Below are 26,069 nucleotides of genomic sequence, written 5' to 3'. Positions count from 1 at the left end.
TTCACACAGCCTTGTTTCCACTTCCCAATCCCTTCAAACCATTTTGAAATTGGCTGCAGAATTCCCTTCGCTGCTGCTGGCTTCTAAAAACCAAGCGCAGCACGGGTATAACGGGCACCAGTCAACGCTCTCCTGCCAGCTGATCTGTAAAAAAAAGTCAGTGCTCTGCCTGCAGGACCTGAAGCCACAAAAATCCCCTTGCGCTCTAATCTGTGCAAAAAGGAAGTAAAATAAATTGCTGAATGTGGTGCATATTTCTTAGACCATTTGCAAAAAAGAAAAAAAAAGCTGTTAGCCCAAGGAGGAAGCTGTAAAGCCACCAAATCAGTATCCTGAAAGCATGTTGCTCGTTGTGCTGATGAGAGGATAGCATGCCAACAGTTTTGGAGCTGACACTTTTCCTGTATCCCTCTGGTTGCACATTGCTGCTGTAACTAGAGTGGAGAAGGGGAGAGAGATGTGAACAATGTACTGAACGTGAGGCTGAAGTCAAGGGTCCCATAGCTCAGTTCATCTCAAAAGAGTACGCAGAGGACAAACCATTCGAAGCAGCATTTTGATCAAATGCTGTTATAGCCTTTCCTTCTTCTCAATTTTAAAAATAAATTCATAGTCAGAAACCAGTTTACTGAACATACAAATACACAGTGCTCCTTATACTAATCTTACAGGTCAAATCCAACTAACCTTGTTTCTGTGGTGCGAAGATCTGAGGGCAAAATACCCTACAAAACCATATATGCTTATAATGTATTGCCTGCTCTAACATATTAGAAGTATAGAATAAGTGAAAAACACAGTGGGTGGTTTGGAGAATCTAAGCGTTAAATGCACACTCTGCAATACAGTGGGAATCATGCACTGCCTGGCTTTCAGAAGGGAGGTCCTTAAGCCCTACCATAATTTAATAGGAAGTTTTTTCTTTTATGTTATTATTTTGAACTAACAAAAATAATAAAAATATTAAATAAAATGTTAATATGGTAATCCCAAGTAAACCAATACATCAGAGCCATAATAATTGTTCAAAATGATAAGGTTTTCTATTTTCTTTGTTTAAAAAAGATGCCTTGGCACAATGGTGTAGTATAATAAGGCAGTGGTGTATGAAAAGTTTTTACAATATAGAACATTAAATTATGAATTAGACTATGTTGAGAGAGTTTGTAAATATAGTAAATATTTCTGGGTTTGTGTGAGTGTAAATTGAATTCCAGTTACTGTACGTTGCTAATGTTCTTTAATGACTGGTTATTTGTTTTTAAAAAGAGAATTGCATCCATTTTTTATTTCTCAGGAACTCTTCAGAATCATGCTCGAAAATATAACTTACCAATTGATGAGCTTAGTTTTAGTTATAACATCATTCCTGCCTACAGAGATCAAATGCAAGTGGCAGAAGCTTCAAAACTGTGCCACTTTGGAAACCAGTTACCAATGGACGAACAGGTATTTACAAGCCTACAATTGCGATGACAATCCAGCCGCAAAGAAAGACAACCTTGAATCCACAGGAATATCTTTATATAAAGCCATCATGTTTATCTTGTATTGTGGTTACTTTTTTAATGTTTTGCTGAACAGTATTTTACTAAAAATATGTATCTGAGTAAGGTGGGAATTTGTTAGTGGTAATGAATGATTAGCTCAGCTTTGATAAACCTGTGGGCTTTTTCTCCCACCTCTTGATTATTTCTTTCAGTTGCCTTCTCCTGAGGATGGGGTGCTGGTCCATGGTATGTTTATGGATGCCAGTCGTTGGGATGATGATGAAATGGTTATAGAAGATGCATTACCTCGACAAATGAACCCAATGCTTCCAATAATTCATTTTGAGCCGCATCAAAATTATGACCCCCACCCTTCATTGTATCATGCGCCCCTTTACAAAACTGGAGCTAGAGCAGGAACTCTGTCCACCACAGGTAATTATTTTTTCTGTAAAATTCACAATAGATAGATATTTAATATTTTATGCCTAACTTGATAAATATGCATGAATGACAGCCTAGCGAATGACTTTTACTCAACCACCACAAAGCAGTCATCTTCCAGGAGATGCTTTGAAGCTAGGACAGCTGTAGCAGAGAATTCTCCATCTAACTGAAGGGTGCAAGAGAGTTCAGGGAATCTGGTCCAGGTTGAAGAACAGCTTGATAAAAGCCCAGAGGCCTAGGTAACTCGAGAGTAAAGTCCTGTCTGTCAGTCTGGTGACATTAAGTTAAAAAAATGCAGGGAAAACTGTCTAACTTACCAAAGTACTACTCTTAAGATTTGCCACACCGATAGGGTTTACAATGGTTTCAAAATCATGTAGCTTGGAATGGATCCTGCTACTGAACCAGATCCTGAGAGTAGATAAATCCTTCCTAAAAAGCAGGTATATTTTCTTTCTTCTCTGGAGGCTGATAAGAAAATTGCAAAGAGTCAAGTTCTTTTAGGTTATCAGATGACTTTCCTTTTTCTTAGGAAGGATGTATGCTTTGATACAAGAGCTCTTCCCCTTCCGCCTGTTTATTGGTGAATGTGGCGGGTGGGGATAATACCACATGAGTCAATGAATATGGGCTGATGTTCCAGCTTCCTGACACAATATCATAGATACTACCCTAGAATTATGAATGAGAAGGTGTATAAACTCCAAGTAACTTGAATATGGAGAAAGTGAATAGTTGGGGGCATTCCACTCCATTGAAGTCAGGCAGTATATAAGGACTTGACATCTGTTGCCAAGTTCCGTTTCAGATCTGCTCAGAAGAAACAAGCAGCACAGCTGCTGAACCATCACAGATTGTTTGACTGATTGTTTTGCTGATTTCCATATGCTCACTTCCTTTATTACACTACTGGTAGTATAAACAGAGAAACCATTCATGGGTATAGTATGCCATGTGATCTAAAATCCTTCTTAGATGAAAGTATTAGATAACCTGAAGACACAACGCATGGGCTATTTATGCCCAGCTCACATTCTCCTGACTGTGTTGTTCCATCACTGGCTGAATTTCCTATCAGTTGTGAGGAGAAAAGAAATAGAACATTTTAGAATTTCAAGTAATGATGAGTAAATTCTCTAAATGGTCCAATATTTTTAAACTTTAGTTAAAACTCTGTCTTCTAACTCATAATGTTCCCAGTAGTATCGCTCAATATGTTCATTTTCACCTTGTCCCACAATAATTTATTCTCACATCTGATCCAAACTGGGACCTTTATGCAACACTAGGGACAAATTTTAGTGCAGCTGGTCACCATCCATGAATACATAAGCAGGTGCTTAGAAATAGCTTCATTCCAACTATGCAGTTGTTTTAAAACAATTTGGTAAATTTTTGCATGTTCTCTTTGTATGGTTTGCAATAAACATATCCATTGTCTCCTATTATTCCCAATAGAAAAGAATCTGAAGAAAATGGTTTGATCTCATGGTCTTCAATTATCTATAGTAGAGCAGGGCAACTCAGAGCCCTTGTTTTGCAGCCCCCAGATTAGAATTTGTGTTAATTTTTTTTGAACCAAAGGATCAGAGGAAATGTTCATTTTTTAATTATGATTTTATCAAGTGCTTATTATTTCCTAGAATGGTGGAAGCATGATTTTCAAGCCATATTGTTTAGTGTGCTTGTGTGTCATGATACTTATGTACTGTATATGGCAAGCTCTTTCTTGCACTTCACCATAATCAATGCAAGTATCTGAGGAATAATGACAATTGAACCCAAAGAATGCATGTCGATCTCTGATTTATGGCGCTTGCATTTTGAAGCCACATAAGTACATTAAGGTATGCTTTGCCAAGTGGGAAGGCAGTTCTGCAAATGTAGAGACCTTTTCCCCTTCCTGAAAAGCTAGCCTATTCCACACCCCCACACGAGACAATCCAATTAATCAGAATCCTAGTCCTCAGATGGGTGGCATGCAGGCCCCAAAGCTTTCTATGCAGTATGCCTGGATGATTTTCTCTACCCTTAGTTCCTGTTGTCACCCCCACATGCCCTGCCATCAGCAGATCAACAGGGGACTCAGGCAAGTGTAGTACTATGTTGAGGAAGAAAGTATAATGAGGCCCCTCTTTATAGTTCTGTTCCTCTGGTAAGATGAAAAGGAAGTTTTCTGTTCATGTCTGTGCACATTTGCGAACATGCACGCCAACTGGTTGGTATCATCAGTGTACCAATGCCCAAAAGGTTGCCCATCTATCTCAACCATATATAATGAGTAAGTTTTCTTTCTAGATCTTATTCTCATTTGTGTGTGAGAGGAGAACGTCAGCTTAGAAACATGTGGAGTTTGAAACAGTAACAACTTTCTCCTCTTTTTTTAATTAGGTCATTCTACCAATTTTGTGGTTACAGTCTTAGTTCCTTCAAACAAGCCAAGCGACTACTGGATATCGAAAGGGTCTGCATTACTGTGCCAACTAAATGAGTAATCGGGAGGATAAGGTTTCTGTCCACTAGCAAGACATCAACATCATCCTGAGGCTGTATTCCAGGTGCAGAACAGTAACATTCCATCATTGTCATGCCCACGGAAAGAGTTTCCTGTATAAACACACTGACAGGAGGCCATTCTTCCCTTCTGCTTCATTTTTTTAAGTGCATTAAATTTTATCAACAAGTTGGAATCAATATTCATTTTTCACTTCTCTCCATTCCTCAGCATGTATTCACTGGCAGATCATATGGTTTTTTGCATCAGTAATACAGCTGTTTAAAAAAATTCTACAAAACGTACATGCTTTGTATCAAATTAATTTACTGTGAATCTTGTCTTTTTAGTCTTCGTATTTCATTTTCTCTGTAAATGCAATTTGATTGTAACAGAAAATTCTTAAGAAAATAAATGATGGTCTTGGCTGATTCTGTTTTATCTGTAAAATGTCATAAATGCTTTCTCCCTTTCTCTCAAACCTTCCACGTGAAGTAATTATTGGGGCAAGGTATCATCACAACAATTTGGCAGCTTGCAAACAGTTGGAAAAATGTATATTGTACACTTCCAAGAGTTGATGGGTACAAATTGTGATCTTAGGTGAGTTTAACTTATGATGTGATTATTTGCATTTGGCTGTTTATTTTAATCCTGATGACTTACTGGGAAAATTCTTTTATTCATTAACCATGGCGTCTAATGGAAAAAAACTAGATTAACATCTTCCTGGGATCTTACAGACTTCTTGGATTCTTGGATCTTTTTATTTTATAGAAAAAAACTTTCTAATTTTTGCTATCAAAGGTAAAAACTACAGTACCCAGGTCTTAATGTGCAGTTAGATGCATGATACCGATGGGAATGTGTATTCTGTTCAAAGCAATATAGTGGCAGAAAAACTGAATCTTGCTTTGATGTGCATTCATCTGACTATGCCTCCAATTTTTATCAATAGTTGTCAGTAATAAGTGATACATGTGCTGCTTTTCATGCACATTTGGGGTTGTGGTATATATTAATTCTATGAAAATTAGAATCAATAAGGTTGATGGACATTGGAGACGTTCAGAAATAAATTCAAAGGCAAAGATAATAAGTGTGCAGCCACAGCACTCAAGTTAGGGAAAGGATGTAATTTATGTAATAGAAAAACAGAATATTCAACAATGAAAACATTTCTAACTTATTAAAAAAAGAGTATTGCACTGATTTCACATTGTTATCAAATGGAGAATGTTTCAGATTATCACAGTGATAATAAAAGCTAAAACTTGCCATTTATTTGGCAAACAGCAACTAACTGCATCATTCAATACATTACTGTAGATGAAATCTGTGTTAAACAAAGATGCCAAACAAAAACATTGAAAATGATACATTTAGCAAAGATCATGTTTCTAGGAAGAATTTACCAATGCAGCAACATGTTCATTAGTGTTTCCTAGTAGCATATATATGGTCTATTCACTCAGGAAAGCGTATGCTGTGTATCTGATTTCTTGTCTAATATTATCAGTGATTATGATCACAAGTATAGGGAGAAGACACTATTTAGAAACGAACAACAGAGACAAATACTGAATTCTGTATCTATAATAACTAACACTGGGGAGACAATTGGAATTTGAAACTCATGCCAACTTCTTTTTTATACTGAATTCAGCACAGAAAGTCTGCTTTCCCATTTTACATCTCATTGTTCTTCGAAATCAATGGCATCATTTCATAAGTTCCAATTACACTGGAGCATTTTTCTGTTCATTTCAGAAATCCTTATGTAAAATCTTTTGTAACAGCTTCAATAAAATTTGGAGCAGACATTAGAATTGTGAGCGTGCAGATGATGGCAAAAAGTGAAAATGCCACAAGGCATAATCTGTCTATGACAGCAGCTGCAAACTTCCATTCACTGCAGACCTCTTCCCCTTCATCCTGTTTTCTGAAACGGGCTGCAATGAACTGAACTTCTTCCAGGATTTTCACAATCACTGGGATAGTATCCATTAAAACTTTTCTCTGAGTACTATCGTTATCTCCAGGTGAAGAGCTCTGGCCCTTTCCGCCCTTGGTGTCTATCTCATTATTCTGCGGACAACAGGGATTTTCCATGGCGTGGTAGCTGTAGATCATGTTGCCATTGCTAGATTGGTGTCCTGGTAAGATGTTCATTTCTACACTGCTGACACTGGACTGGTGCCTCGAGTGGCCATACCTGCAAGAGAGAGGCCTTATGTTCTCCCCTGGTTTTTTCATTCGGAGAAACCAAGCACACCAGTTCAGCAAGATGACACGGACCTGAAAAACAGAGAAACTCTCAGTGCCCTTCATGGGGGTTTTGAATGATTGCACAAAGAGAGCAGGGAAAATGTGGTTCACAAAGGATATTGCCATTTTGTAAATTGCTATATGAAGCATAACAGCTCATTACAAAGATCTTGGACAAAATCATTTTTCAATTATCTGCTTCCTCTAGGCCTTTCCACTTAAGCTGCTCATCTGAAAAATAAACGCTTCTCAGGTATTGTCACAAAATCTTTTTTTTATAGTTGCAGGAGAAACAGTTTCTTTTTTAAGGATACCTGTAATCCTTCATAATAAGGATTACAGGTAGCTTTTTGAAAGAATTTGATTGCTCCCAAGAAATTAACATTTGCCAAGAATCTAATCACTGGAAAGTTGCATTTATTGTAGTCAAAGAAGTGTAATTTGATTTAAAGCAATTACTAGGCCTGCTGAATATAATGAACGGGAAAAGGCCAACTGGTATTTTGACACAACCAATCTAAACTTTTTCATTTATTTCTCTATCATTTCCTATTTTACTTTAATTCTTGGACAGAAAAATCCATAAGAACTTTGAGCCAATTTCAAACCTGGAAAGGATATCTGTCTTGCATTTGTTTAGTGCAAAATACTCAGCAAAGTATCTGATTCAAATTTTGTCCTAGCTGTGAATTTACTTGGGGAGCTACTGAGAATACTCTAAACAAATCTTGAACTTTATGAAAATATCTGCAAATTGGAAATGAATTCTACAATTAAAGAACATATCTAGGAGCTATTATTCAGATTCCTGCAACAAGAGGATCTCCTAGAGCATTCTGTAGTAGAAATGTAAAGGAATAACACTAGCACTTCTGCCTGCAGTGTTTTATTACACCATAATGTTTAGCTCCCAAGATACCAATGGAGCCTTTTTAATAAGCACAAAGAAGAAATAACAATATGCTCCTGATGATGAATTTTTAATGTTTAAAAATTACATATTCAAGTGTTTACACATGGATGGAAATTTATAGTCGGGGAGGGGCAAATGTGCAATGCCATACATGGTCATGCATTATTCTAAAAGTATCTATGCAATCAGCTTGTATACATGAGAAAACAGGAAAAAAATCAGAAACTTCAAAAGAAGATGCTATTGATGACCATGAAATCCCAAGGCTAGGGGAAAGCATTTCTTTCCACTGCTTGAAGTTGACCATGGCTGATTCTAAGCAGAGTCAGGTCTGATTATTACTCAAATGAAGCTCATCAGGATATCTCAGAGCTGTAGACTAGAAAAGTCAAGAAACCATTCCAGAAGAAGGCAGTGGACAAGTTGTTGCTCAGAAACCTACACAAACATGTTCATGTTGTGGTAAGGAGTCGAGCTTAATTCAGAGGTGCACGCCTGTAGCAGAATAGAAGCAACAACTTGTACTTAGGGGGCCAGTTTTAAAGAAAAGTAAGGACTTAGAAAAGTTTACTTTAGTTCAACTAAGAATTATGCTGGTAAATCTGATGTTTTACTAATTACAAAATGGGATTTTGTTGGGAAGAATTATTTCAGCACTGATCTTTTGATAAAGATGCTTCTGCAAATTAAAAATATTTTTCAAGGTGGAAAATAACTGCACAACAGTTATAAACTACTAAAATTATAAACTTATAAACAGAGAATTGAAACTGAGTTGTTTGCCTGGTCTATATTAGAGAATAATTATGAGTAGAAGAAAATTCACTGAGAAGATGGACAGAACATTGAAGTTGCAGGAAGACAATTTCCCCCTCTTTATAGATAGAACTGTCTCAATCATTTACTTTTCTTACCCAGCAAAGTATTTGAAATGTTTGTGGAACAAAAACATTAATAGCCTGCAAGAGGCTAAGAGGAACAACAGGGCCAATGTGATGAGAATCTAAAAGCAAAACTTGCTTCAGTTTGAAGGAGAGAAATGATATCTCAGCATTTGGGGGAGGCCATTGTTTGTATAGCGAAGGATATGGGTGGTTATTGGCCCTGCTCTCCCAGGCCAACAGAGTGGTCAAAACTGAATTATCCATGTTAGTGTACTATTTCAAAGGATCTTCTTCAAGGTTTTTAGCTCATGTCACAATTCCATAAACATATAAGCATCTATTTCTATTCTATTGAAACTGAAACATGCAGTGTTAGATATATGGATGAAGTATTAAATTTAATAATAAAAGAAATAGGGAAATTACTTTCCAGAAGTTCATTCAAAAACATGGTACTTGTTTCTTCCTGCATTAGAACAAGCTTCCATAATTTGTGACCTACTATACCAAATCCAGTCCAGCAATGCCATATTACGCACTGCGTTTGTACTGTCTCAGCAAATTTGCCAAAAACAAAAACATGCTTAGATTTGAGCCCCATCCCCATTACAACTGACACTGTACAATAAATTTACTTTAAGATGTGATGGTAATTTTATAAAAAAAAAACCTTGTGGGCAATACATGATATTTATACTTTAGATCAGTATTTAAAATGTGCAGTGTTCCAGGAAGAATCTATCTAAATGTGCTGAATTGCAACATGCTGAATTAAAATCTCTTCACTATACCACATAGACTAGCTGCAATAGCAACATCTGAAATCACTAAATTATTATCATCACTGATAAAAATTTGGGGTGACTCCTGAAAAGTTTGATTTTTGTAGACAAGTGAATATTATGAAGATAGATATGGGTAATACGCAAAGAAAAGTGGAATAAACAGCTGGAGTATTCAGTTTTAACAAATCAATGGTTTTTAAAGGGTTTTGAAGAATGTCACATTTGCATATTTTGTTCTTTAGATACATTTAATTCAACATAAGGTTCTTTTTTTCAAGTGTACTGGACATCTCAGAGGAGGTTTAATAGGCGAAAATGTGTGGAAGTGCAAAATGGTGGAGGGAACATTGTTACATATGTTTTCAGCTTGTCCAAGGTGGTCCTATTTGGTTTAATATTTAAAGGTTTGTCAATATGATGTGGGAGAAAAAAATGATTTAAGGATATCAATACAATGTTGAACTATATACCTAAAATCAGGGACTTACAAAAGTATGAAGAATTCTGGATTTCTCATGTAGGGACTATAGCAAAAAAGAATATTTTACTTTGAGGAAAGACCTATGTTCAGTATAAAATCTTGTATTGGCAACAGGTATTTATTGTACAGTTCTGAACCAATTTGTTATATAGAGAATAGGCTGATCCCTCCATGGGGTCAAGGTTAATTAGGTGCTTAAAAACTGAGTGTTTTTCTTATATATGTGTTCTTAAACATCTAGTTTTTAAACATCTAAAAGCAGCTGGATAGCATAGTGGTTAGAGCACCACCTTTGACACAGGAGACCGGGGTTCAAATCCCAGCTGGTACCTACCTTACCAGTAGGGGTCCTTGGGCAAAGACCCCCTAACGCTTCACCTGCCTACCTCAAATATGAGAGCTACATGAACTAAGAGAGTCATGCTGGGTCAGACGTCACCCAGATTAACAAGGTCCAGATCAGATGTTGGGGAGCCAGGACAATCTGATGATAAGTGGGCTACTGGAACAAACTATACATGGACAAGACAAGAGAATCTGGAATTGATGGAATGCTGCTACAACAGTAGACCTAATGAGAGGGGATATATGAAACGTATGAGGAAACGATGGATGGACAGAAGACCTACATCCACACTAACTGAGAAACAACCAGTGTTTCAACATAGTGAAGAGGAAGCTGTTCTCACAACCTGATAGACCAACTCCACATTTCAACCCAGACTCAAGCAGACCTGGAAGAACAACTGGATGTGCAGCCAACACCTGAAGCTGGAACGTTACTGCCACCCCCTTCATTACAGAGCACAGCAGCTGATATGAGGCATAAGATCATGGACAAACTAGCTACAGTCAACCCTTGAGACCAATTATCAAAGATCAGTGGAGAAGTACCATCGTAGTATGCTAGAAGATGCCAATAGAGCCCTCCAGACAATCCCTACTATCACCATAACTAAAACCAATGAACTGGTATATGCTACAGCCGCTGTAATCCTGGAAATGCTTGGCTACATGATCAAGAAGAACAGCAGTACTTCCCCTCCCTGGAAAATGAGGTTGGAGGCTAAGATCAAGGCAACTCGGAGACAAGTCAGTCCGCTGGTGGAACTACACAAGGGTATGGAGATTAAGGATAAGATTTGGCTACTGAAAAAAATACATGGGCCTGACTCCATCTGAAGCCCTAGCGACTGCTAAACAAAAGCTCGATACACTAGAGAAGCAGAAGCCAAGAAGATAAATGCCCTGTTCTCCAAAGGACCATCTAAAGTGTACTCCCAACTGCAGTGCAACCACACAGTAACAGCAGAGCTACCAGCAGCAGAAACTGAACAGTACTGGAAGAACATATCAGAGAAAGAGAAGACACATAACACCAGTGCAAAGTGGCTGCAGGACTTGAAAGCAGACCACAGCAATCTCCCAGAACTATGACTCAATGCCACACACATGGATCTGTGAATGCCTGGCACTATACAAAGTCAACAGGACACTAAGGACCTTCCTCAAGAACTCAATGGGACTGTGGAAGACAACAATGGAAGTCAACTCAAGACAGCTCGCACAAGTGGCCATCAAGTGCGGCATATACCAAGGTGATGCACTGTCCCCGCTGCTGTTCTGCATAGGCTTAAATCCCCTCAGCCAGATAATCACAAAGACTGGATATGGGTACAAGTTCAAGAGTGGAATCACCATCAGTCACCTCCTCTACATGGATGACATCAGGTTGTATGCTAAGAGTGAACGAGACATCGACTCACTGATCCACCTGACACAGATCTACAGTGAGGACAATGGGATGTCCTTTGGACTAGAGAAGTATGGCCAGATGATAGTAAAGAGAGGGAAGGTAGTTAAAACCGATGGGGTGGAACTACCAGTGGGCCACATAGCAGACATAGAGACCAGCTACCTTGGTATCCCAGAGTCACATGGGAACCACAATGAGGAGGCAAGGAAAACAGCAACATCCAAGTACCACCAAAGAATACGACAGGTCCTGAAGAGCTAACTCAATGGGAAGAACAAGATCCACACCATCAACATGTACTCCCTGCCAGTCATCAGATACCCTGCCGGTATAGTGAAGTAGCCAAAGGAGGACATGGAGGCTACCGAGGTGAAGACCCAGAAGCTCCTCACGATGTACAGGGGTTTCCACCCCAAGTCCAACACCCAGAGATTGTACACCAGCCGTAAAGAGGGCAAGCGGGATCTGATGAGTGTCAAAGCATCTGTCCTGGATGAAACCTGGAGTATCCAGGAGTACATCACTAAGATGACACCCAAAGATGATCTGCTGAGAGAATGCCTGAGGCAGCAGCAGACCTGGGAGGAAGTTCAAGTGGAGGAAGTATCATGGCAAGACAAGCCCCTGCATGGGATGTACCATCAACAGATAGTTAGGGTGGCTGACATTGGGAAATCCTATCAGTGGCTGGAAAGGGCTGGACTAAAAGACAACACTGAGGCACTGATCATAGCAGCACAAGAACAGGTACTAAGCACCAGATCCATAGAAGCAGGGATCTACCATACTAGACAGGACCCAAGGTGCAGACTCTGCAGAGAGGCTTCAGAGACAGTCCAACACATAGTGGCAGGGTGTAAGATGCAGACAGGAACAGCATACACTGAACGGCACAACCAAGTAGCTGGCATTGTGTACAGGAACATCTCCACAGTGTATGGGCTAGACCCTCCCAAATCCAGATAGGAGCTTCCACAGAAGGTCATGGAGAATAGCAGGGCTAAGATCCTGTGAGACTTCCAGATCCAGACGGACAGGCGGGTACTGGCCAATCAACTAGACATCGTGATAGGGGACAAGGACTAGAAGACAGCGATAGTGATAGATGTAGTGGTGCCAAGTGACAACAACATCAGGAAGAAGGAATATGAGGAGCTGGAGAAGTACCAGGGCCTGAAGGAGGAACTAGAGAGGATGTGAAAAGTAAAGGCCAAAGTGGTTCCAGTGGTGATAGGAGCACTTGGGGCTGTGACTCCTAAGCTGGGAGAGTGGCTCCAACAGATCCCAGGAACAACATCCAAGCTCTCTGTCCAGAAGAGTGCAGTGCTAGGAACAGCTAAGATTCTGCACAGAACCCTCAAACTCCCAGGCCTCTGGTAGAGGACCCGAGATTGAGGAAGACACGTACCACCCAAAGGGGTGAGAGGGGAATTTTATATATGTAGATATATAATTTGTTCTGTATTCTTGTTTTTGTTTAATTCTTAGTTCACTTTTCCTTATTTCTCTTTATTAAAAGGAATAAAAATACTTTTTTGGGAAAACCTTGGTCCTGCTTAGTCAGTCATAAACCCTGCAGGCTCAGCATAAATCAATGTGAGGAGAGGAAGTGAGAATTAATATCCTCTCCTTAAAATAATCTGTTTAGTATCTTCTCCTTAAAATCATCTGTTCTTTCTATCATTTTATAAGTGATAAAATATAAAAGTTAGCACTGTTTGTGAAGTCTGATTTGTAGTGGTCACTCACCCATTGGGGCATCTTTCCTGCTTGAGGGTCATGATGATGAAACTGAAGCACCAAGACTGTCACTACTACAGATAAGCCAACAATGACCATGATGCTTGCAAAATACTGAGCTGCAGATTTAAAAGGGAAAAGAGAGTGAACAGTTACTTGTTGTTTTGGGACACCCAGAGTAACTGATCTCTACATTTGCTTTATAACCTTCAAGACATAAAACATACATAATTTTAACAATACATAATGCTACATTGCAAAATAGTTACCATAAGATCTGTCAGGTTAAAGCATATTAAAGAAAAAAATGAAACAAGTTCACATTTCCAACCCTTCTAAATTTAATTATATACTTCCTGTTTTCATCATGTTCTTTGCTCTAGTTGCTGATGACCAACAGAGAAAAGAGGTAACATGTTATTAAATCACATATCAGGCACTTTTCTTCTTTAGATGCTCAAGACTATAATCCTTAGCAACAGCAACAGCTATGCATGGTGCTGCTAGAGACATTTTTATGGATGAGCATCCAGTATGATAGCAAAAACCTTTATTAAGTCAACAGAGTGGTTGCAGGATGTGACAGGTTTGAGCTTAACTCCCCAACAGGCAAGATAATTAAAATAAGAAGCTTTAAGCCTGAAGCTTGTGCCCGGAGAGCAACTGAAATAAGCCAGTTATGTTTAAGAGAAATAAGTGTCTAATAGTTAACATCTAATTCCACTTCACATCGGAATCCTGAGCAAATATTTGGGCCATGCTAGAAGAGTATAGTGTAGATATAATGGATTTTCACCTTATACCACTGATGTGCTTCTTATCTGGTTGTTTGTCAAGTTGCTAGGCTACCCAAATGACTCTAGGCAATTTCACACATTTTATGTATTTATTTATTCAATTTATATAGCCACCCATCTCATGTATGTGACTGGGCAGCTCACACAATTAAATAACAATGAACAATTACAAATAAACAATTAAAATAAAAACCAATCAAAAGCCAGTTAAAACCATAAAACTTAATTTGTGGGAGAGTACAATCCATATAATTGCTAACAATATAACCAACTCACAGGCTCCATATCACTACTGGATCCCCAGGCACGTTGACATTAAAGGAAAACAACATGGTTTTAAAACAGCAAGCAACCAAAACACTATCTCTGCATCTCCCCCAGCCCAAAGGACTAATTGCACCAAATAATTGTTTTATGTTCTTCCACTGTGTTCCTCCAGCAGATCATGAGCAAGGATTTGGCCTGGCTCAGCCAACTAAAAAGAGGCTGCAGATACATAGCGTTATGTTAATTAAATGAGTTAGCAGATGTGATCTCTGTATTATGTCTCCTCTACCAGCCCATTCACAATACAGAGATTGAGCCTCGTAACTCAATTAGTGTGTTGCTGGAAAAGGTAGATGATTTCAATAATGTAAAACAGTAATAAAGCTGTAATAAGAAGAAAGAAAAGAGTACATGCCCAGAAGGATGTCTGGAGTTACTTGATCTGGGGTAAAATAATTTAGAAATGATCTTGGGGTAAAGAAGGACTTGCAGAAAGATTACCCAGTTCAAAGATAGAAGGAAGTATGAGAAAGAAACTCAAAATAACTGCTCCTTTATTGTAAGATGGGATAGAGAAAAACTTGGACAGGCTTTCAACATTCTGTACTGTATCCTACAATAATAAAGCAGCATTCCAGAAATCTCTGTGGTGTCTGTCTTGAAGGACTGCTCTACCTTGAAGGGCTGACATCAATCTTGAAAGCCCGTGCAAGTGTCTCTCTGTCCCATCTTACATTAAACAAAATCAAGGCAGGGTTCTTTTGAGTTTCTTTCTCATGCTTGCTTCAGACTCTGGACTGTGTGATGTTTTCTGCAAGTCTCAGGCTAGTCTATGACTGAAATAAAGATTTGATTGATGTTGCAACTCTCTCCTTAGCAGTTCTTTCAGACCTTCCCCAAGGCCATCCCTAAATTCCTTTACATCCAAGAATCAAGCTCTAGTGATTCAACTGAATATTGGGATTTAATTATAACTTGCTCCAAAGGTAAAGGATGGTCGTGTTGAGCTGGATGTCTGGAATGGCAGTGCTATCAGTTAGGTACAACTGAGCATAATCCTTCCTATCCTTGAGTTGATGTTAGATTACATATCTGGGCACCAGCTACTCCTCTGAAAGTTCCTGATTACTGACTGCTGATTGCTCATCCAAAAATGTGAATGAGAGAGGATAGAGATTATATCCCCTCCAAACTAACACATTACATGTAGTTCCATTATTTTATTTCTTACACAATAGTGGATATCAGCCTGCCTCTGATATCTAATGCAGAATTATCAGTCTACTGATCAAACAATTCTGTCAGGTTCAGCCCAAAGAACTCCACGAGACAGTACAGGTCTAGCTCAGTAGCTTTTATTAGCTTTCAACCACAAGACAGAATCTTGCCAGACTGAATCTAAACTTCCCAAGCCAGCAAGCCACAACACCGTGAATTCTTTAGGGTGGTGCCAGTCTCATCCTCTTAACCTTCCCACGCTCCTGCTGGGGGCTAAGGAAATGCTTATTTCCCCAAGCGCAGCCTTCACCAAACCATTCCATCACAAATTCCCAGCATTCTTTCATCATACAAAGTCAGCTCCACTGTTCTTGGGTTGCAAACTGCCCTTTTCTGGGTGCCCCGTAAACTCTCTCTCTGCTCCCCAACACACTGAGACTTTGTATAACGATGTTGTTCCCAACATAGGTGGGGTGAGAGACCAGGTGAAATGGCATCCCAGTGAACAGACACTGGCAACAATTGAGACCTGTTAGTGGAGATGGGGGTGAGATTCTTGTGTGGAGAAGGGAAGCGCTGCTCCTGATTCTGGCTGCTTTCAACCATTCCTGCTACCAGCTCACAATTCTCAACCAGCTGCATAGGATGGACTCTTAATGAGAAAAAAATGGCTGATCTCTGTTTGGGGGAACCACGATTAAGTTGGCATAACACTGATGTTTTTTGTGACACAGGTATTCGTTACGAATGTGTCTGCTTGGATACTGTTCAGACATCACTGTTTAGTTTGCCCTTTACCTGCAACATTGGAGAAACTGTTGATTTAGAGAGAGAGAGAGAGAGAGAGAGGGAGGGAGGGAGGGAGGGAGGGAGAGAGAGAGAGAGAGGGAGGGAGGGAGGGAGGGAGGGAGGGAGGGAGGGAGAGAGAGAGAGAGAAAAGAAAAGTTCACAATCCACTTTAACTGAACTTAACTGATTATTTACCATCCAGCTTCTTTTTACTGTTTGGAAGTATCCACAGGGACAGCAGGTTGTTTCAGGAAATGTAACTTGGACTATGAACACTGGATAAAAGCCAGGGATGTATATGCTTGATGATAGATGACATCTGAAAAACTATCAGCCCCATCATGTTTTTAATGTTCCTTTGCAAGAAAATATTTAAAAGGAACCAGAACTTCAGGACGTAGAGGAAACTAAAGCTATTGAAGCATGCAATGTAAACATAGCAAGTTCCTTATTTTAGTGGCCTCTTTTTCTTCCCTGTGAAAAGACAGCAGCCCACAGAAATGCCTTAATTCCACTTGCAGCTTCAACAACCACTCTTTATAGGTATAGATTAAGGTGTAAAACATGTAGCCTGCCAGACATTGTGCTGGGCTTCAGTTCTCATCATCTCTGAAGATTAGCCATGCTAACTAGAGCTGACAGCCAGGCGAGAAGCAGCATAGTGTCCCTGTGGTAGTCAGCTGCAATGAGTAAGATGGCGTTGTACTTTATGTCAGGGCTGGAGTTTTGTCTGTTTGCCTGCATGAAAGGTGTCACACAGTCCATGAGAAGGCTCTTGGTTTAATTAGGACACCAGTGGGCAAGCACATCTGCCTTCTTGAGTTTCTCTGCAGGCTGAAGATGTTGCACATGTATCAAGGAGCAGGTCAACTGCAGATGCTGAAGGAAAGAAGAAAGTATAACCAGAGGAAGGTAGAATGTGCAACAGAGGACCCCAGCAGAATTGAGAAGGAAGATCTGCCAAGCAGGCTGGGTGGTGAAAGGACTCGAGAATGGAGAAAAGGAACTATGTTAGAAGGAGCCAAGTAATGGGGCAAGGAATAAAGAAATATGACCAAGAAGACTCAGAAAAGAGTTATTTTTTTCCTTCTTCCCCTCCTCCTTCGTAATTTAGAAAAGACTAGGAGCAGAAAAGCAAAAATAAAGCAAAGCATAACAAAGTTCAGGGATTAATTTTAGCAACTGCAATGAAAAAGAGGGGGATGAGAACAGTTAAGAAATTTAATGAACACTGTAAATAAATCTATATTAGATTGCAATTAAGATGTACATACCCATAATAGGAAGATCTATTTATATGGTGGTAGGGGTCGACAACAACTTGATGGCACGTAATCAATCAAACAACCATAATGGAAATAAGACCACTGTCTATTGGAAGGATAAGCACACATCAATTATTTTATTTGCACTCTAACAATAAAAATCACTTTAGCTGGGAGTGTGTGTGTGTGTGTGTGTGTGTGTTAGTTCCTGTCCCTTTCCCACCCTCTGGATTATCCCAGCAACCTTCCTTCTTAAAACATTGACCAACTTCTTTCCTACTTCAGATTCCAAGAACTCATACAAAGCAAGAAAGCAAAAATGCAAAAAGGGAGAATGCTCTTAGGGTGAAGGTCTCCACTATCAAAACAACAGGGTGGATGGGCTGCCAAATCAACCAGGAAGTGGGGCCGGAGAGGGGAGAGGAGAAAGAGAAAGAAAGGGAGCTTCACTCTTTCCCCACCAGCTGCTTCATCAGTCTGCAGAGCTAACAGCAACTATGACTGGACAACAACATGGGAAGAAAAGATTCTCACATACACACTTAGATCTGTCTTCTTGAGGGAGGTGATGCTATGAAGAAATGTTAAATTCTTCTTACTCTCTTCAGAAGGAAAGCTTTGCAGGAACACTTTTACTGCTTTAAACAGAGTATGCTTTCTCTTGAAACGGATTACACATCATAAATATATCAGGGGTGAAAGAACAACCCCTGGGGTCATTTTTTTCCCTAATGCACTCAAGGTACTTCAGACTACAGTTTCAACAGTCTCTTGCCCTTGGCCAGAAGCTGAGGCTCCAATTATCTGGAAGGCACCAAGTGGCCAAAAGGGAAAGTCTCCTCTGAGCTTCCTGAATGTGTCCATGTAATTTTTTTGACAGCTACATGAATGTTGTTTGCCACTGCCTTCATCCAGGAAGTTTTTCAGCCTCCCAATATAATCTACGGTCCTGGGATCTCCTGAGGCTGTCCCATCCAACTACTACTCATGTCCAATCCTGCTTAGCTTGGTGCTGCAACTGGTTGGAGCCTGAAGATTAACAGCTTCTTGAGAGGGGCCTCTTGCTTGCTGAATTTAATCCTTGCTGCAATGCTTAAACAGGGCCTCTCTCTCCTTTCTTCCCTGCCCAGCTCCCTCACCTATCACATCATCTCCATCCAGCTTTACTTCCCACTTCCTCTGCTCTTTCCCTTCCTTCCAGATGCAGCTATCCTGCTTCTTCATCCCATCTCCACCTTGTTTTGTTTTGGGGTAGGGGGAGCTGTTTTTCAATTTTCCGGCCTAATCCACAGTCTTGGAGTTTCTTGGTAGTCTCGCATCCAGGTAATAACCCGGCATGAGCCTGCTAATTAGGGACTATTATCTACTCCACCTTACTCAAATTAGAATAGCACTACATGGATGATCTGAAATTTCTATAAAGAGACTGGGTCTTCTAAATTGCTATTTAGTTTAGCCAAATTATGTGTAAATTTCTACATCTCAGTTATAAGCAAACTTCTCTTTTGTTTGATGCCTAAAACAGTTGCCAGCAAAAGACAGGGCTATCAATATAGCTACAGCATCTTTCCAGCTACTTCCTATTGTTTATCATCCATAACATTGCATTTGATAACAATTAATCAATATGAGATTCTATTTCTTGGTATGTTGCTGAGTTCATTAATTGATACATTTTGCTGAACTCTCCACACTGTTGTTGTGAGCCTCCCTAGAGAAAGCACAGGAAAGCAATCAAACAGATTCGGTTGCTGCCAGTACTCCTTCTCTGTCAACGTGAAAGAGATTAATCTCTGCTGGAAACAGAATTCTGCCTGTTATTGATCCAGAAACCATGCCTACTGTTATTCAATGTGTGGGCAGCCAGTGATGATGATACTCCAGACTCAAAGAGTGCATTGCAGCAAAACAAGGATTCTCAGCTTATAGAGCTTACAGAAGTGAATCATTCAGAGGTCTTGTGGCAAATAGTTGTGATCCAAAAAAGGCAACGTAAGACTACCCTAAGGGGTAAAAAGAAGCAGCAACCAGGAATTCTGGACATGGCTTATTCTGTGATACAGCTACCTTCTGGCAAATGGTAACAGAGGCTTCCTATGGCCTATGCTGGTAGAGGTGTTGGAAGGAATTCCAGAGAGCTGTATTTTATTCTGTGCAATGAAGTTATGTGTCACTGATGTGTGCATACACTTTCCCCCCAGGAACTAATCAAGATGTGTCTCTATGTGTGGCCTATGTGTGTGTGTGTGTGTCTTCAAGGGTTTAATCAGGGAGGGTGCATATATGTTGCATCTCTGCATGTATGTGAGTGCGTTTATACTCCCCCATCATATTGCATTTGTGTATGCGTACACAAGGAACCACAAGGCAGGCTGCATAACGGTTTACTCTGGGCCACATGACCAGAGGAGAATCAGATGAGGGCTTAGAATGGTGCAGTTGCCAACATGTCTAGTTGCTGCCCAAATGATTCTCCCACGAGGATGCATTAGGAGAATTTTTTTTTCTCTGCAGCCCATGGCCCATTCCAGGCTATTTTCAAAGATTACAGTATTTTACTTTCACTGGCTTCTTCTGCCACATCAAATTTAGTCCCATTCTATTTTGTTACTGGAGAGTTAGACTGTTGACAGAGTCTCATACTTCTTTACATAATTACTTTCCAACATTCCAGTGGGTCAGAAAGAATGGAAAGAAATAGTTTCCATGTACCTACTGGGCAATCAGTCTAAATATCTTTTGCAAGCTATATGCTTCCCTGTCTGCTGAGGAAGTTAGGGCAATGGCTAGAACTCTTGAAATCCTCACAGAAGAACAAAAAGAACTTAGTTTATCAGGTCTTAATGGCACAGCATTTGACAGAGAAAAGTACAGTCTCCCAAGTTCTCCCTGTACACTATCTTCATAAATTTTAAGACTGCGCTTGATACCATCTCTAGAAATAGGCTCTAAATAAAGCTTGAGATGTTTTTTTTTTTAACCCATGACTACTTTTGTTCCTCCACCAGCTTTACAGGAATACCTCCCTTAGGGTTAGGTGGGGTCTGTTGTCAAACCACAGGAGGAATCCAACAGACTCCAACATTATCTCTTTATATTAATTGTTGAATAGACTGTTTCAACAGTTCAGACTTCAAGTCTCCTAAATTAGCTGACAGAAGTATCGTTATTTTATTTTAAGGCTACTATCCCGAACTCCCAGAGAAGAGCGCTTATTCTGGATTGGTCAATAATCAAAGCAAAGATTTAATTGACTGACCTAGTTTTGGATCATCTTGTCCGTCATACTACTAAGCACACTTGTGCATACAGACTGGTATAAAACAGTATTAAGCATCAGTCCACACAGGCATCCACAGAATCCAACAGTTTTGCCAGAATGAGGAAACGTGTGTCAAGCTCTGCCCCTTACATATGTGTTTGTGACATCATGATGCACATATAAAAGGGGTGGAGTTTGCATTGCGCAGTCACACTTGTTTCATCATCTGTCCCTCTTGGATGCCCACGTTAGTCCATTTAGCCCAATGCCTATTTCTTTTCCAAGCAATAAACTATGAGAAACTTCCAGATCAAGAAAAATGGATTATGAACAATTGTTTTCCATTAGCATCCAGTAGTTAGTAGTACAGTACTCCCGGTAAAGGCGGCTAATATTCTTGACATACGTTCTCCATAACTTTGTCTAAAGCCTGCTGTACTAGCATCCAGCTTCATTTGTTCCGACTCTAAAGCTCTTCATGTTCATTATGAAAGTAGTTTATTTTGCCTGTGATTAATTTACGTACAATCAACTTTAATTAGAAGATGCAGACTTGTGCAATCTTCACATCATGTATCTTTTTGTTGGAATTCAACTTTGCATACATGGGCTTTCTGTACCTATAAACCTACTGATCACGAGGAGCAACAGATGTTGAGACAGTTGGCTGAGGGACTCCGCACTTTTATTTCCTGTCCTTGTTTAAGACATTTACTTTGCATATTTTTACATAAAACACACTATTCCTTAGCAATGAGGGGTTTATTACTTCCTTCCTTTCTCAGTGCAACTCTCTGCCTCTTCTACCTCTGACCTGCGCAGTTCACATTCTCAATTGACTTGCTCTCCCTCCATAATGGAGAGCACATGATGGACTCCTAGCTGTACACAGACTTAAGTCAGTGAGGCTTTCCTATCACTGTTCTATTCCTTAAATAAAACTTATCTTTACTTTCTTTCACACAAGCACCAGCTTCAAGGCTTTTTCAGAAAAGTTACAGTTTTAGCATTTCTCCCTCCACACAGTCTTTCGGCTGTGCAAAGCTATCTGCCAGCATCTTTGACTTTTACCACATTCCCCAAATGCAGTCATCTTTTCTTCCTAAATTACCACCCCAAACTTCTTTAGATCTTTTTATCAGAGAATTTGCTACTGCTTTTCTCTATCTCTTTCAGCTAATCTTTGGAACGATGTGACTGGAATTGTACATCATATTCCAATAAGTGTTGTGGCTTTGTTGCTTTAAAGAGTGGTATTACTGATTTATTCATTCATTCATTTGTTTACTAACTATATTTTTATGCCGCTCATTCCCCAAAGCTCTGATATTATTCTAGACATGAATCATAATCCGAACCCCAGACCTTTTTCTGAATAATTTCTAATTAAAAGTATGCACATCCTAAATCTAATTTCCCACTTAAAACAAATCCCCCCCTCCCCTTGGGTTAGATTAGAGTACAGTGGAGGCCTTCATTCTGAGTCTGAGATACAGGGGTATCCATGAAGCAGGTTGCGTGTATTGCTACACAGGCCGGCTGCTCTAAGGATGGCCAGTTTGCATTCTGATATGGACACTGAGGTCCCTCAATGAACGAACTCATCTCATTGCATGGATTGAAGGCCAACTAGCATTCCATCTCCAGGTAAGTAAATCACCCCCTTCTAAAGACAGCCCCTCCCTTTATGCACTTTCTCAAAGAAAAATGAATGGCTAGTTCAGCCATAAAACACAACGGGATGCTGATTCAGATAAGGAAAGACCTGGAAAGCAAGGACATTTGATAATACACACAGGAGGTGACATCTCAACCAGGCGTTCCTGAAGCCCTTTGTTTAACTCAAGAAAGCCACTATATTCACCCCATTGCCCCTCTCTCTCCTGACCTCATTGACACACATCTACTATAATGCAATCAAATTATTTGCTATATTGATTAAATGTATATTGTAATTTACATATGTCTGTGTAGATAGGTTGGCTTTAAGCTTGTCTTTCACCTTGGCTGCTGAAATAAATTAATTTGGACTTCAAATTAAATCAAAACTTTATTATGGTCATAGATCAGCACAAGGGGGTGGGGTACCACCATTAAAAAGAAGCATAAAGGTTATATATATATATAAATACAGTATATATATATATATAGAGAGAGAGAGAGAGAGAGAGAGAGAGAATAATTATAAAAAGCTAGAAGACATAAAAATATGTACGTTAAAAAGTATATGTAAAAAATGAGGATCTAAAAGAAAGGGTAAGAGATTTAGATGGGCATAGGGGAGTAAAAAGTTTATATGAGGAAGACTACTTATATTTATCAAGTTACAAAGCACCCTAATATGGCAAACTAGCCATTCATTAGATCTCATTTATCTAATTTGTAAAGTTAAGCCTGGGAACATTGTATGTTGTAGCAGGGTTGGTACCTGAAAGCAACAGGGTGGTGTAAAATTTTCCTGTGTGCCCTGGGTATTTCTGTAGTAACGGTAAGGTGAAACCAGTGAAAATGTCTTTGTAGTACAGGCACTGGAGAAGCACATACTGTGTTGTTTTTCTGTGTACAGAATCACAGGGGCATGAACTCTCCAAGCAGGGATCTTCCTGTTCTGGCCTTCAAGGACAGCTGAGGGGGGTGCATGACATCATGCCAAAGGCCCTTCTTTGTGGAGATACTTTGATTTTAATTCGGTATGCCATGGGGGAGGAAGAGTACCTGATGGATTTAGTGGCAATAAAGTTTGGGGTCCTGGCTAGATTTGACTGGCGCTCGGTTACACACTGTTTAATAAATGATCATATCCCATGCTGAGTAGAAGACCCGGAGAGAAGCCCAAGGATGAGATTTTAGTTGCCACTGCCTGTTTCCATGTGGACTGAAAGTTATCACTCACAGTTAATAAGGCAAGACCAAGGGGGAGAAATAGTTAAGTATGGTTACCCACACTCTAGCCTCTACTTTCATTAGCCCTACTTCAGTCGCAAAGTGGCATTAGAGACACAGTTAGGGATTTGAAGGGCTGCTGTTAGAAATTTTGATTCTACAAGCTCTAGTGGTGCAAAATTAGAGAAGGGGCCTAGCTGAGCACCACAGAGTAATTGTCTTAATGGTCTGGCTTGAAATTATTTGAAGGTTGTGGGTATGTAGTGGCCACCTATTGTCCTAAGGTATTTAAGGATGGCAGATGAACTCCTCTGTGTATTTTCAGCAATGTAATCTCCATGAGCCTTCCTACTGCTGGCAAAATACCCCCAGGTATGTAAAACAGAAGACCTGCTTAGTCTTGTGGCCCTTTATGCTTCAGGAATTGCTCTTGGGCCTTTTGGCAAATGCCATGACTTCAGTTTTCTGATAGCTGAGTTCCAGTTAGTCTTCCTTGCAGGACTGTACTAGTGTCCTCAGTGCTCTCTTGAAAGCATTCTTGAAAATATTGCTGCATCATCTGCATCTTCTAGCAAGTTTATGGGAGTGAAAATTCATGTTGTGGAGTTGGCCCACCATAAAAATTGAATAAGAATGGGGCCAATATGTAGCCTTGCTTGATGCCTTTCTCAGTTTCAATGGCACTGATGAGAGAGCCGGAGGGGGGGGGGCGTGTTACATCTTATTTTGAATGATGTGCCTTCATGTACCATACATATTAAATGTAGACACTGGTCAACTGAGCAGGCCTCCAACTTCTCCCATAATTTAGTTTGCGATATAGAATTAAATGCCGCTTTGAAGTTATGAAAGTGGCATAGAGGGAAGTTGTGTTGCAGGAGGAATTCAAGATGGAGTACAAGGCACTGATCAATGGTGGATCAGGTTTTCCTAAAGCCAGCCTATTCCTCTGCAATGGAATTGTGCACTGGTCTCTACACCAGATTTCAAACTACATTATTATGTGAAGAGAGGCTCCAGAATGACCATTATATCTGCAGCCTAATATTATCTACCTGCACTACTGATTATTGTGATTATATGTGTTATTCTGCTCAGGAGACTTCCACTGTTTTCATGGACTATGTTGCAACATTCAATTGTCCAGCCCTGATCATCTTCATCTGTACAGAGGCTTTCACTTGTAAGTCTGGCCTTTCTGTTGTACGCACAACAGCTAGAATTGAAATTGAATAGCTCCTATAAAGCCCAAACACACTTTGCTAGTTCTTCTGTACTGACATGAGCCAGTCGTTCAGTGGAGGAGAGAGAGAGAAGGCAAGAAGGGAGAGCAATTTTAAAAAGGCAATCATGCCTTAAATGCAACATGTACGTTTGTTACCTTCTGAATTAAAACCAGTTTTTCCAACTCACTGGTATGCTTAGAACATCTGCCACTTCCTTTCTAATTCCACGTCATGCCTTGCCAGTTTTAGTGGCCTGTTTCTAAGTGTTACAGCCACCTGCCTTAGTTCGTTAGGATCATCATCTCTCACACCTTTTATTTTTCCTCTTGCTGCCTAAGCATTTGAGTTTAAGCTAGAAGTCTCTTTCAATTCCTTGCTCTATTTCAGGCCCTGCAGCCACACACTGGAAAGCGTAGGAACACACATCACAGCAATACGCCCAGTCAAGGAACTGGATTTCCATCAGCCTATGGGACTTGATGAAGGCAGTAAGCTGCTCACATCTTGGCATTTTTTTCAAAGTGAACTGTAGGATCTGGCAGCCAGCCTGTGATTTACAAGTTAGGTTCTCAATCTGTCTGCCCATAAAACAGTGCCTGACTCACTGTCTCTTTTCATAGTTTAAAATGGAAGAACTGCAATGGTGATTATAGCCTTCATAAATCTATTCTTGCATTTTCTCTCTCACACAGAGAAATATGCACACGGACACAGGTTACTCAGTCTTTGGACAGGCATACATGCTGTAGGAAAGATGAAGGAAGAACAAATGCAATGAAGTTTAAAAGGAAAGCAAAGATTATTAATTAGCCTCAACATATGTCATAGTAACTCCTCGGGGAGCGTTCTGTCACAGGCTTTTGTACAAAACGAAAGACTATAATTTTTGGCCCTCAGGGGAATATACTAGCCTTCACAAAAGAGTCACACAGCACAGCCAAAATTCAGAACAAGTCTGGTAAGGCTTTTTCAGACTAACACATTTTACTGAATTACAGTTTACTTCATCAGATGCATGTAATGGCTAAACTGAGGTAGGAGTTTGTTTGGGATGAGTCAAGGAGGAATAGGGGAGGGGAAGACAGGGTGGTCATGCAGAGGCAG

At 39.9% G+C, this 26,069-nt stretch overlaps 2 protein-coding genes across 3 annotated transcripts in view; one reads left to right on the top strand and one right to left on the bottom strand.

Annotated features, from left to right (window-relative positions):
* DNAH6 (dynein axonemal heavy chain 6) overlaps positions 1-4,867 on the top strand; it is a 172,262-nt gene extending 167,395 nt beyond the window's left edge. The window contains exons 74-76 of the mRNA XM_088130049.1: positions 1,298-1,449; positions 1,703-1,925; positions 4,329-4,867. Coding sequence (XP_087986175.1) covers positions 1,298-1,449; positions 1,703-1,925; positions 4,329-4,432 — 479 coding nt within the window. The 3' untranslated portion in view covers positions 4,433-4,867. The remainder of the gene's footprint in view (positions 1-1,297; positions 1,450-1,702; positions 1,926-4,328) is intronic.
* Positions 4,868-5,558: 691 nt separating this feature from the next.
* LOC103059068 (neuronal acetylcholine receptor subunit alpha-7-like) overlaps positions 5,559-26,069 on the bottom strand; it is an 84,050-nt gene continuing 63,539 nt past the window's right edge. For both annotated transcript variants that reach the window (XM_007424954.3, XM_088129790.1), the window contains 2 exons: positions 13,268-13,377; positions 5,559-6,729 (listed from right to left, as the gene is read on the bottom strand). In XM_007424954.3, coding sequence (XP_007425016.1) covers positions 6,208-6,729; positions 13,268-13,377 — 632 coding nt within the window. In that variant the 3' untranslated portion in view covers positions 5,559-6,207. The remainder of the gene's footprint in view (positions 6,730-13,267; positions 13,378-26,069) is intronic.

The sequence above is a fragment of the Python bivittatus genome, unplaced genomic scaffold (assembly GCF_059951505.1).
Source record: "Python bivittatus isolate LINGU-HERP-01145 unplaced genomic scaffold, Pbiv_v1 ctg000850_np1212, whole genome shotgun sequence".
NCBI lineage: Eukaryota > Metazoa > Chordata > Lepidosauria > Squamata > Pythonidae > Python > Python bivittatus.
This window is presented reverse-complemented; position numbering and strand designations above follow the sequence as displayed.